The sequence below is a fragment of the Chiloscyllium plagiosum genome, unplaced genomic scaffold (assembly GCF_004010195.1).
Source record: "Chiloscyllium plagiosum isolate BGI_BamShark_2017 unplaced genomic scaffold, ASM401019v2 scaf_15549, whole genome shotgun sequence".
Taxonomy (NCBI): Eukaryota; Metazoa; Chordata; class Chondrichthyes; order Orectolobiformes; family Hemiscylliidae; genus Chiloscyllium; species Chiloscyllium plagiosum.
In genome coordinates, this window is record NW_025211543.1 from 1 (window position 1) to 13,947 (window position 13,947).

At 43.1% G+C, this 13,947-nt stretch overlaps 1 protein-coding gene across 1 annotated transcript; it reads left to right on the plus strand.

Moving 5' to 3' along the window:
• Positions 1–2,300: 2,300 nt before the first annotated feature.
• On the plus strand, positions 2,301–13,414 carry LOC122547068 (endoplasmic reticulum protein SC65-like; the record flags this gene model as incomplete). The annotated part of the gene is made up of 6 exons (XM_043685652.1): positions 2,301–2,450; positions 3,012–3,183; positions 7,348–7,476; positions 9,079–9,224; positions 10,370–10,453; positions 11,937–13,414. Coding segments are annotated over 6 exons (831 nt in total), but the record flags the coding sequence as incomplete, so codon positions are not given.
• Positions 13,415–13,947: the final 533 nt, after the last annotated feature.

A 13,947-nucleotide genomic window follows, 5' to 3' on the forward strand; every position in this document is an offset into this window, starting at 1 on the left:
GCTCCATTCACAGCCCGGAGCCGGGACTGAGCTCCCACACGCGGTAGCGGTACCCACTCAGATATTCTTCTGACAACATTAACTCTGAGCCTCTGCCAGAACCTTCTGAGATTCTCCAGCATTCTCTGTGTTCGCTTCTGCAAAATCCATTGAATGAAAACGTGGTTTCAGTCCCTTTGCTGCGTTTCCTTAAAAGTGTCTGGTTTGCACCTCCCAGGGAGGGGATCATGCACTGTGGCTAATACACACTATTTAATGAGTATTGGTGGAGAATGTGTTCCTGATCAGAATGCAGATTTAAGCCTCACTAGAGTTTCCAGTTTAACGCAGAGTGCCGTTTTATCAATGAATTCAAAAACTGAGGCTTCATATAAATCTTCAGACTGATCTAAACTTTCCTATCGATACAATTGCTTGGAGATAATCGAACAGTACAACACAGTAACAGGCTGTTCAGCCCACCATGATGTCATTCTAAATTTAATCCCAGCTGCCCGCACATGGACCCGATCCCTCTATTCCCTGCTTGTTCATGTTGCTATCTAAATGCCTCTTAGACTTTGCTATGGCCTCTGCTTCTGTCACCTCCCTTGGAAGTGTGTTCCAGGCACCTACCACCCTCTGCATCCAAATAAAATCTTGCCTTGCATATCTCCTTCAAGCTTTCCCCCTCTCATCTTAAACCTATGCCCCCACCTCATCCTCCTTCTCCCCCCCCCCCCCCCCCGGCCAGTATTGGATATTTCCGTCCTAGGAAAGAGACACCCTATCCATGCCCCTCATAATTTTACATATTTCTATCTGGTCGCTCTTCAGCCTCTGACACTCTAGTGAAAACAATCCAAGTTTGTCCACCCTCTCCATAAAGCTAATACACTCCAGTCCAGGCAACATCCTGGTAAACCTCTTTTGCAGCCTCTCCAAAGCCTCCACATCCTTCCCAAAGTGTGGTGACCAGAACTGTGCACAATGCTCCCAGTGTGACCTACTAAAGTTCCACACAGCTGCAATGTGACTTGCTAACTTTACATTCATGTCCAAACTGATTAAGGTAAACATGCTGTAGCCCTCCTTTACCACAGGAATGTGGAGTCGTCATATTACCTTGGTCATTACTGTAACATTGGTGTTTGTGGGTGTTGTGCAAGTTAGTCTCTGCATTTCCAACATTACAACAGTGACTACACGACAAAAAGCTTCTCATTGGATGAGGGAAAAAGAAATGTTTGGAAGTTGGGTATTTCGTCAGGTGGGACACAACTGTACTCAACGCTGTGACCAGAAATCCAAGCTAGTTAAGAAAGTTATTGTAAAAATACAGACAGTTAAAGAAGATTTTGGCCTGCTCTGTATCTCAGTGTCAATGCAGAGATTGAGCCAACATTTTGAATTGACGCCTTCTTCAGAGCTGGGATTTCCTTCTCCTCATTCAAGGATTTGCTATTCCTGAGGTTTGATTCTGAGGGTCTCACTCCATGGCTGTTCAGTGGAATATAAACTCGTAGAGTCCCTTCAGTGTGGAAACAGGCCATTTGGCCCAACTAGTCCACACTGACTCTCTGAAGAGCATCCCACCCAGACTTAGCAACCTACCTGTAATTATGCATTTCCCCTGGCTAATCCACCTAATCTACACAGGGAGAATGTGCAAACTCCACGCAGGAGAAAGTGAGGACCCCACATGCTGGAGATCAGAGTCGAGAGTGTGGTGCTGGAAATGCACAGCAGGTCTGAGGCTGGAATTGAATCTGGGTCCCTGGCACTGAGACACCATCCCGCTCTCTCTACGTCACTCTTTATTCTGATTGCTTGTGACAGTCTTGCAATGTAATCAAAACCCCATCAGCCTCCGAGAATTAGTTCTCTCATACTGTTTTAAAATAAGTCACCATGGTTACATAAATACTTACAGGTTAATTATTTATCCTCTTCTCACACACAGAAAATCCAAGTCACTAGTTCAAAATCCAAGATAACCTATATTAAAATCTGTAGAAATCCCTTGTGGATGAGGGTTTCAGAAGTAGATAAACAGAGGTGGGTGAAGCTCGATGCTACAGAGATGGAAACAGGCCATTTTTGGTGATGACGTGAATGAAGGTTAGAAGCACACAGCAGGTTTGGCGATGCAGGAATTCAGCAGCATTCCTCTCAATGGTGTGTCCATCAGCACAAGTGCTGCTCAGTCTGGGTCTACAAGCTCCTGTCTGCTCCTGTGCCTAGATCCTTGGATGACTCCTCCTGTACCTGGAGTCCAGAATTTCTCTCCCTCTTTCTGACTTGTGTTTATTTGACCACAGATTAATAACCTGGAGAAATCCATTGCTGCTGCTCACACATTCCTTCAAAAGAATCCTAAAGATGCTGCAATGCAGAAGAAAATGGCTTATTATAAAACCATCCCAGACATCGAGACTTACCTTGTTGATGTGGAAGCACGGGAACATGAGGTAAATTATGAAGTTCAAATAGCAGCTGAAATACTACCCTGGTCGTAAACGGAATATCCAGCCAGAGAAACATTTACAGCACAGTAAATGTTGATTTGGTCTGTCATGTTTGACAAAATGGTCCAGCCTTGACCCATTCCTCAGCTTTTGATCCAGGGCCCTGAGCTAATGGCACTTTAAGTGCATTTCTAAATGATTTTAATTGTGATGAGGGTTTCCGCTTCTTTGAGGATTTGAGGATGTGACATTTACTGTTTGAGGTGGGGCCATCTCCTAAGTGTTGCATCCTCTGATTTCTGGACTGTCCCTAATTCTGGCCAACCTTCAGGGCTGTGGTAGCTCAGGATTCCAGTCCCAGAACACTGCATTCCAATATTACCCCTGGAATAGCTCCCACGATTCCTGATCCTATCCTGGGGCTGCTGTTAGTCAGGTTAGGTGGTGGTTACACTCTCACTATCACAGGCAAAAACTGCGTGTGTGAGAGAGAGAGAGAGAAACAGGGGGCCAGGGTAACAGTAATGTGAGTTCTGACATGTGTTGTTCTTTAACTCCGGACAGACGTTGTTTCTGAAGGCTGTGAAGGCTTATAACGTTGGGAATTTCCGCAGCTGTATAACTGACATGGAGCATGCACTCCCTGAGTACTACAAAGTGTATCAGGAATGTGTCAGTGGCTGTGAAGAATCATGTGATGTAACTGCTTTCAAGGACTTTTACCCAGCTGTGGCAGGTGAGTGGCACCTTGAGGTTAGGTCAGTACCTGAGATCCAGCCTTGCCTGTTGCAGTTTCCGTGGTTCTCCATTACAGGAAGGATGGGGCCAATTGATTTTGAGCTGAAATATTTGCCTCCTATTAGACTGCATAGTGAAGGCGGCATTTGGTATGCTTTCCTTTATTGGTCAGAGTATTGAGTACAGGAGTTGGGAGGTCATGTTGTGGGTGTACAGGACATTGGTTAGGCCACTGTTGGAATATTGTGTGCAATTATGGTCTCCATCCTATCGGAAAGATGTTGTGAAACTTGAAAGGGTTCAGAAAAGATTTACAAGGAGGTTACCAGGGTTGGAGGATTTGAGTTTTAGAGAGAGGCTGAACAGGCTGGGGCTGTTTTCCCTGGAGTGTCGGAGACTGAGGGGTGACCTTATAGAGGTTTATATAATCATGAGGCACAATGATAGGTCGACTAGACATGGTCTTTTCCCTGGGGTTGGGGAGAGGGGAAAAATCTAAAAGGGACCTAAGGGGCAACCTTTTCACACAGAGGGTGGTACGGGTATGGAATGAGCGCCAGAGGAAGTGGTGGAGGCTGGTACAATTGCAACATTTAAAAGGCATTTGGATGGGTATATGAATAGGAAGGGTTTGGAGGGATATGGGCCGGGTGCTGGCAGGTGGGACTAGATTAGTTTAGGATATCTGGTCGGCATGGGTGAGTTGGACTGAAGGGTCTGTTTCTGTGCTGTACATCACTGACTCTGACTGTTTTGTCAATTCAGGTCAAAGGCTGTTGGTGAAATAGGACTGAAGTTAGTTTTTTGTTGCGGACAGAGTTTATTGAGTACTCAGGTGCACACCTCCCCCTAGTGTTATAGGTGGTCAGGCAATTAATAACCATCACCCGTTTCTTCATAAATAAAAACAGAAATTAGTAGAAAAACTCAGCAACTCTGTCAGCATCTGCAAAGAGAAAACAGAGTTAACATTTAGGGTCTAGTGATCCTTCTTCAGAACCTGTTAACTCTACTTTTGAGTTAACGAGAATTTAACACTTTACTTTCTGTCCACAGATGCTGCCAGAACTGCTGAGTTCTTCCAATAACTTCTGTTTTTGTTTCACATTTCCAGCATCCACTATTTTTTATTAAGCCATCTCTACATCCTGTATAAGGACATTAACAAACTTAATGTGATTAACCCAGATATTAATAACTTTGAGTGCAAGCATTTTATTCACTGTCTTGGATTCTGACTGTCCAAATTTATCCTATTTATATTTTGGCAAAAATGTAGGGAATCTATGTTTTCCACTTGGTGTCTCCTTTCTCATCCCGAGTGAGATAAGGGGACAGATTCTAGCCATATCCGTGGTGTTTTCCAACCATCACCCTCTATTTTCTGCCACTCAACCAATTCTAGATCCCATTTGCCAAATTTACCTGGATCCCAAGGCCTCTTATCTTTGCTGTCAGTCTCCCATGTGGGACATTATCAAAAGTCTTGCTGAATTCCAAGTAGATGACCTCAAATACGTCACCCTCATCTACACACCTGTCACCTCTTTGCAACTTCAATTAAGTTGGTTAGTCGTAACCTCCTTAAAAAATCCATGCTGACTGTTCTTGATTAATCCCTGCCTCTCCAAATACAGATTAATACTGTCCCTCAGAATTTCTTCCCATAGTTTCCCCACCTCTGAGGTTAGAATGATTGACCTGTATTTCCTGGTTTATCCTTTTGCTACTTTCTTGAATAACAATACCACATTGACTGTCCTCCAGTCCTCTGGTACCTCTCTCATTACCAGAGAGGAATTGAAAATTATTGCCAGCACCCCTGCTGTTTCTTCCCTTCCCTCACTCAATAGGCTGGGACACATTTCATCCAGACCTGGAAACTTATTTACTTTTAAGATTGGCAGGCCACTCAGAACCCCCTGTCTGTCAAAGGTAATTTCTTTAATTATCTCAGTCCTTCCCCTGATTTCAATTCCTATGTCAGCTCGCTCACAAGTGAACACCATCACAAAATATTCATTTAGAACACTACCTACATCCTTTGACTATTTGTATAAATTACTGCTGTGGTCTAATGGGCTTTACTCTTTCCCTCTTTAATCCCTTTACCTGTACTTTGGATTTTTCTTTACCTACTATTATTCTTTCACGTTTTGTTTGTGCTTTCCTAATTTCCTTTTTAAGTTTCCACTTGCACATTTTATACTTCTTTAGAATTTCTGCTGATTTAAACCCTCTGTATCTGCCATCGGCCTCTCTTTTTATTTCTCTTTAGCCAATCCTGTCCAGCCCTCAAAATCCAGAGTTGGCCAGATTTGTTGCTCCTATCAGTTATTGTTACTGGAACATGTGGATTCTGTACTCTCCCTAGTTCCTTCTTGAATGCATCCACTTCCCTGACAGATTTACCGAAAAATATCTGTTCCCAACCCACTCTAGCCAAGTAATACTTGATCTTATTGAAATTGGTCTTCCTCCCTCCAGTTTAAAACTTGGATTTTAGGACCCCTTGTCCTTTTCCATAACAATCTTGAATCTAACAGAGTTGTGATCATGGTCTGCAAAATGCTCCCCCCTCTGAAAATTCACCCAGATTCCTTGAATTAAAGTAAATGCCATCTAACCTGGCCAAGGTCCCTTGTGCTGAAAATGTGTTGCTGGAAAAGCGCAGCAGGTCAGGCAGCATCCAGGGAACAGGAGAATCGACGTTTCGGGCATAAGCCCTTCTTCAGGATTTCCTCATTCCTGAAGAAGGGCTTATGCCCGAAACATCGATTCTCCTGTTCCCTGGATGCTGCCTGACCTGCTGCGCTTTTCCAGCAACACATTTTCAGCTCTGATCTCCAGCATCTGCAGACCTCACTTTCTCCTCAAGGTCCCTTGTGCCTTATCTGGCCAGTAATGTTCCACTCCACCCTCCCCACCGACCTATCACAATTACCCCCCAACATGCATCTATCTATTGCCTTCCCACCTACCTTCCACCCCGCCCATTTATCTCTCAACCCCCGCTCACCAACATTCCTGATGAAGGGCTTATGCCCAGAATGTCGACACTCCTGCTCCTCTGATGTTGCCTGACCTGCTGTGCTTTTCCAGCATCTTGTGTTGACATGTAGTTGTTGTGACTTCTAATTTTGCCCATGCAACTCTCCCTACTGAGCCTTTTCTCTGGATACCACCACAACCACACCCCCCAACCCAAGTTAGTTTCATGATGCAGAGGTGCCAGTATTGGACTGGGGTGGACAAATTTAGAAGTCACATAACACCAAGTTATAGTCCAGCAGGTATATTTGAAATCACGAGCTTTTGGAACACTGCCCCTGATGAAGGAGCACATGATTTCAAGTAAATCTGTTGTACTAGAACCTGGTGTCATGTGACTTCTGAAATTAGTTTAAACCCTCCCCGACTGCACCAGTAAATCTCCCCACAAGGATGCTGCTCCCATTTAAAAACACATCTATAACAGGCTGGATTCTTCCCAGCACCAAAACTCTCAAAATCAAACTGGCACAATGTCTCCCATCTCCTTAGTGTGCAAAATACACAAAAATTAGACTTCAAACATGAAAACCCAAACTGTCCAACAACTGATCACAAACCACCTTTACTGTTCTCTTCTCTCTGGGGACACATTTCTTTTTAAATACAGTTCTGTACTCTGATCGCTAACAAAATATTTAGGGCAATTGTGGAGCTGGAAGATTTGAGATGGGGGGGCATAGCCTTGGAATTACAAAGATCGGGCGTTGCTGGGAAATGTGGTAATGCAGAATGAGAAGTACTGCTTAGAGTGAGCTTGGACTGAAATTTGATTAGTTTTGATTAGTAACAGTTCCCACTAATGTCTTTGATATTGATTACATTAGAATACAGCCACAGTAATACTCATAGAGGAATGTAAGAGCAGATTAACCTACAAAATAAAGCTATCACGCAGGTAACAAAGTAACATTTGATAGGGATACAATCACTTCATCTTATCGGTTCACTCAGTTATTCCCTTTTGTTTTAAAACTTCTTCATCAAACGGCACTGTGTTTTTAATGAGGAATATTTCTGCATCTGTAGTGTTTCTTGTGTTTAAACTCTGCCTCACGAAGTACTGAGGGACTGCCTGCAGCTTGTGACTCTGGTGATTGTCTGCTCACAGATCATTATGTAGAAACACTGAAATGCAAAGTGCAATGTGACCAGAATTTAACTCCCAATGTTGGTGGATTCTTTGTGGAGAAGTTTGTTGCGACCATGTATCATTACCTACAGTTTGCGTATTACAAATGTGAGTATTACCTCATTTATTTTGCAAAAGTATACTTTATTCATAAAATTTGTAAAAGAACATAATAAAACATTTTGACTTGAAAATTAAAGAGTGCAATGAAGTTCACCTAGTCTCTCTGCAACATGTTCCACTCTTCAGTCCCTTGTGTAATTGTAATACTCCTCTTTTTTACACTCTACATCTCGGAACTGAGGGCACATCATTTCAAACTGAAAATCTCAGTGCAATGGAGATCACAAGATAGAAGAGCAGAAGTTGGCCATTTGGCCCATCAAGTCTACTTTGCCATTCAATGAGGTCATGGCTAATCTGATAATCCTCAACTCCACCTTCCTGCCTTTTCCCCCCCCTCTTAATTCCTTTACTGATTAAAAATCTGTCTATTTCAGCCATGAATATACTTAATGGCCCAGCCTCAACAGCCCCCAGTGGTTAAGAATTCCACTAATTATTACTCTCTGAGAGAAGAAGTTCCACCTCATCTGTTTTAAAAGGATGTTCCCTTACTCTGGGATGATGCCTCTCTGACCCCAGACTCAGTCTCAAGAGAAAGCAATCTTTCCACTTCTATCCCATTCAGCCCTCTAACAATCATGTCCCTTTCAATAAGGTCACTCCTCATTCATCTAAACACCATCTAAACACGCTACTCAGCCTCTCCTTATAAGGAATTCTCTCCATTCCTGGGATCAACCCCTTCCAATGAAGTATATCTCTCCTTAGATTAAGGGCCCAGAACAGTTCAGTGTTCTAGGTGTGGCCTAACTAGGGCCTTGTATTGATTCTGAAAGACTTCCCTGTTCTTATACTCCGCTCACTTTGAAATAAAGGCTAATGCTTAATTTGCCTTCCCTCTAACTGCTAACTTTATATTCTGTCTCTTGTGATCGATGCGTGAGGACCCTTAAATCCCTCTGTGCTGCAACTTTCTGCAGTCTTTCTCCATTTAAAAAATATTCAGCTTCTCTATTATTCTTGCCAAAATGTATGATCTCACATTTTCCTGCGCTATATTCTATCTGCTAGGTTTTTGCCCACTTGATCAAACTGTCTATATCTCTCTGCAGACTCTCTCAGCCTCAGTACTTGCATTCCCAACTGTTTTTGTACTGTGTGCAAACTTAGTTATTGCACAGTCACTTCTAACATCCAAATTATTAACATTTTCTGTAAATGTATATATTGTCCCAGCAATGATCCTTGTGGCACTCCAATAGTTGCACGTTGCCATCCTGAAAATGTCCGCACTTTTCCCAAATCTGTCTTCTATCAATAAACAAAACACAAAGTGCTGAAGAAACTCAGCAGATCTGTCAGCACCTGTGGAGAGAGAAACAGTGTTCATGTTTTGAGTCTGGTGACCCTTCCTCTGTCTTCTATTGGTTAGCCTGGGTTGTCCTTATCCATCTGACCTGTACCTAACCCCTAACCCGAAACCTGAATGGGGAAGGTAAAGATTGCTGTTCCTGCCTCCAGACCAGTTCAGGCCCTGGACTGACCTCCTTTTGCCAGTTTTATTTTGTCTTTAGTTCAGATTACCAGCATCCTCAATGTTTTGCTTTTGTTTTAATGGGAAATAATTCTTGTCTGTTTGCGCAGTGAATGATATTAAGAATGCAGTGCCTTGTGTCGCTACCTACATGCTCTTTGACCCACAAGATGAAATCATGAAGCAGAACCTGATATATTATCGTTTTTATCGGGACCAGTGGAGTTTACAGGAAGAGGATTTCCAGCCTCGCAGTGTGAGTACGACCCTGGATTCCTCCCTTTGACCCTGTCCCTATTTCACACGAACCTTCAGTGGCCGGCTTGTCACCCCCTTCCCCACACGCTCCCCCTGAGTTTTACAGAGGCCCAAAGGGGCAATCTGATTGACACTGATACTGGACAGGGAGAGCAGATGCAGCATATTATTCATTCACACCCCAGCTTTTATGGTTTTATATCACAATGGTTCTCCAGTTTGAATTAATTTGAAAAATTTCTGGGAATTAACTTTGATCTCGTCACAACAGAAAAATAAGATTTTTAGCAAGTGACTGAACTGTGCAAATCAGGAAAATCGATTTACAATGACACATGATCAAGATTTTTCTTCCTGTTGAGGTTATACTGAAAACATGTACCAAAAGATTTAAGAACAGCTGCTTTCCCACTGTTATCAGATTAATGAATGACCTCCCCCACCCATGTATTAAAGTTGATCTTTCTCTGCATCTTCTCTGTAGCTGTAACACTATATTCTGCATTGTGGTCTATTACCCTGATGTACTTAGGATTTGCCTGGAGTATGCCAATCAATACTTTTCACTGTATCTTGGTACATGTGACAATAATAAATCAAATCAAATTATACTGTGACAGTAAAGACCAAATTACCATTTTGCATACTAATTGTTTGCTGGCATTTCTATGTTTATGTTGTGTTTCATGAATGAGGATACCCAATCCCTCTGAATACCAACTTTCACTAGTCTTTTATCTGCAAATGTGTGGTTAATCACATTGTTAAGTCTGTTAATGACTTTATTTGAAGTTAATGGAACAAAAGTAAGACTGGGGCTGGGTAGAGGTGTAAGTCAGAGTAGTCAATAAACTTCTTTCCCACACAGGAAGGCGTGTTGATTTCTGACTCCACACCTGGCTTAAATCCAATTTGACATCATCATGTTTTTAGAAAATCCTCCCTAAAGTGCTGCTCAACATTGAACATGATCTGGGGCCAAACCAGCAATTTATAAAGATTTAACATCACTCCATTGAGTATATACTCTTTACTTCTATTTATAAAATGTATTGGGGATCAATGATCTTCTTTCAGGAGTTGCTGATGTCTGGAGTCAGATTTTTTTTTTGTAATTACTCTGTCATTTCCTTCTGTTTTCAGGATGCTCATCTCTATTATAACCAGACTCAGCAACAGATTCACTTACTGGAATTTGCAGATACCTTCTTGCAGTCGGATGATGAGGTGAGTTGTGCCGATTTAGTCAGGGACACATTCCTAACCAGGAAATATTTCAAAGGTTTTGTTGAGCTTTGTTGCAATGTTGGAATGGACAGAAGCCAATCAGCTGCTTTAGTTGATTTCTGCATTTAATTGGACCGTGACTTATTGGATCTCGCACCCACATGCACCCTTTGCCACCATTCCCGCTCCCCCACCATCTTATCTCCCTATCCCATGATATCATTACTCAGCAAAAAATTATAAATCTTTGTCTTGATCCCCAGAATATATAGCCATTTAAGGAGAAAGATGCAATTTCTAGTACATTTTTTCTGAAATGGTCCCAAATTTCAGGAGGATGTCTTGATTCTAAATTTAAGACTTATGATCCTTTTTGATTTTGATTCTTTCATTAGAGAAAATAACTTTTTCGTATCTCCCTTATTATATCCTTTTAACATTTCAAAATTTGACACCATCCAAGACAAAGCAGCCCACTTGATTGGCACCACATCTACAAACAGCCCCTCCCTCCACCACCACCAGCAGCAGTGTGTACCATCAATAAAATGTCCTGCAGAAATTCACCAAAGATCCTCAGGCAGCACCTTCCAAACCCACAACCACTTCCATCCAGAAGGACAAGGGACAGCAGATACATGGGAACACCACCCTCTGCCAATTCCCCTCCCAGCCACTCACCACCCTGACCTGGAAATATATCATCATTCCTTCAGTGTTGCTGGGATCTTCTCTGTAATTACTCCATCATTTCTGTGTTTGCAGCTCACCGCCAACTTTAGTAATGCCCATGAATCAATTCAACTGAATCTCAACCAGATCTAAACCTCAGAAAACACAATTCAAACATTGAAGTTTGTTTAAATTCTGAAACCGTTTAGTTCTTTTTTGGTGCCAGGGCAGAGGGGTCGGGGGTGGGGGTCAGAGGGAGCGACTGGGGGAGGAACTGAGAGGGATGGGGTCAGGGGTCAAAGGGAGGGACTGGGGAGAGGGACCTGGGAGGAGGCAGTGGGGGGTCGGGGGATGCTCTTGGCCAGAGCATTAACTAAGACAGTGTCGGAGCTCAGTGGTAAATGGAGGAGTTCCCGTTCCTGTGACAGGTACGTTCTGCTCTCTGTCTTGGTCAACAGCTGTCACTGTTAATGAGCAGGTCATTATTTATAGTGCTGCTTTGTGGCAGCTTGCTGTGCACATGTTGGCTGCTGAATTTCCTTCATTACAAAACCAACTCTGCTTGGCAAAGTATTTTGTTGACTGAAGCACTTGCCAGCTGAATGTTGTGTGAACTCTAATCTCACACGTATTTTGTCTGGAATTGTGTTCATTATTTTCTTTAATAGGCCCAGCATTGCCCTTCACTTCGAGGTACAGGGAATGTAAAAAGGACTGAGATCTTTCTGTTGATTTTCTGTTGCATTGAATGCGCCAATTGAGGGATGGAAAGACCGTTTCTGGAACTCTGACTTTCCATTGTTGTTCACAGATGGAAGTGTCTGATGAAACATTTTCCCAGAGTGAGGTAAATACAACTGATGAAGAGTTTGAGGGAGAAGGTGATTATGAGGAAGACATCCTTGCTGATTGGTGGCAGCAGCCAAAACAGAAAGGAGATTTGGACGATGTATCTAATTAAATATGGACTGGACAATGTGCCCGATACCTCAGACATTTTGTGTGTGTGTGTGTGTGTGTGAGAGAGAGATGATGGAAATCAGTGTGATGGTCAAAGGTTACAAGTTGAGAGATAAATTTGTGTGTTTTAATGTTTCCGCAAGCTGTTACACTGAGTGGGAAGGATAAGATGTGAGAAAGAGAGAGCGTGTGCAAGCATCAGAGGTGCTGGAAGTTGGAAGAATATGTTTTGAAATGTCACTGGTTTTCTGAAAGTCTCCATATTAATCAACCTCAATGTGCACCTATTTATGGTTTTAGAGAAGTTGAGTCATAAAATATGAACAAACTCCTGGAAATACTGAGCAGGTCAGGCAGCATGTGAAGAGACACACCGAGTTAATGTTCTGAGCTCCTTCATTTCTGAAGAGGAGTCCGTTTGCTGTTTCTTTCTCTGTCGATGCTGAGTATTTGATTTGATTTCATGTTTCTAGCAGCTGCAGTAATTTGCTTTTACACAAGAAACAAAATCTGACCTGTCCAGAATTCTTTCTGCAGCAGCTTTGTACCTAGTCCGTTGCTATAATCTGCTCTGTCAAAGCCTGTATCTACAGAATCTTGCAGCACAAAAATGAGGCTATTCAGCCCCTTTGTGTCTGTGCAAGCTCTTCAAAAGAGCTACCCATTCATCTCTCACCCTGTAGCATTATATGTTTCTCCCATTAAAATCTTCATCCAATTCCACTTTACATTTCGGTCTGTTATTCTTTTGCAGGTCATTTCCATTTCTTGTGCCCTCTCTGAGAGGGGGCTGCCTATTGAAGAGTTGGGGTTGAGAGGGGGAGGGTGTGGATGGGGCTCTGAGCTGATGAACAACACCAACACCTTTTGCAACATGATAAAGGCAGGGAGGGAAGTAATTGTTGGTGTTGGTGAGAGCACAATTTCAACTGCCTACTCACCCAGACCTGAGTATTAGTTAGTTCCCTGTGGGGTTCCCTGTAACGAACAGGGAACTTTGAACAGAAATGTTGCAAATAACTTTTTCTTTGCCTGTCATCATTTCCAGCAGCTTCCTGTTGGGTCTATCCCAGTGTAGCCCGGGCTGAATTAGTTGATGTAAAGACAATGATGGCCCTGTAACTCTGTCACCGACCTGGCTGCAATCTGCAGGGACTACTCAGAGATTGAGTGAGACCTACACCTCTCCCTGTGAACAGGTGAGAATGGGTTACCTTGGATCCACAGTAGCATCCCCACCTTTCCCATTGTCGGTGTCTTTTAAAAATATTTAATAAATTAAAATCTTAAAAGACAATGAGGTGACACTATTTCCTGTTAATGGGCCAGTAATTTGCGACTCTCTCTCTCTCTCGCGCGCGCGACTCTTTTAAAAGTCGCGCGGTGTCTTTTAAAAATATTTAATAAATTAAAATCTTAAAAGACAATGAGGTGACACTATTTCCTGTTAATGGGCCAGTAATTTTCCACTGGAGTTATTGTTATTTCCTGCGCTGACCTGACCTTGTATATTCAGCTTGTAGAGACAGGGCACGCAGGAACAAACTGCTTTGGGGTGTGGGCCATGAACAACATGGGATCTATCGATTCTCTCACCTGTTCAGTCTGGCTGCAGAGTGTATATTAATTTAATTAAAATCACATTTTGTACTTTAAAACCAGAGTTTATGTTGACTACTTTGAGTCAAAATTGAGTCTCGCGCTCGCGCTCTCGCTCTCGCGCCCCCTCTCTCGCGCGCCCCCTCTCTCGCGCGCCCCCTCTCTCGCGCGCCCCCTCTCTCGCGCGCCCCCTCTCTCGCGCGCCCCCTCTCTCGCGCGCCCCCTCTCTCGCGCGCCCCCTCTCTCGCGCGCCCCCTCTCTCG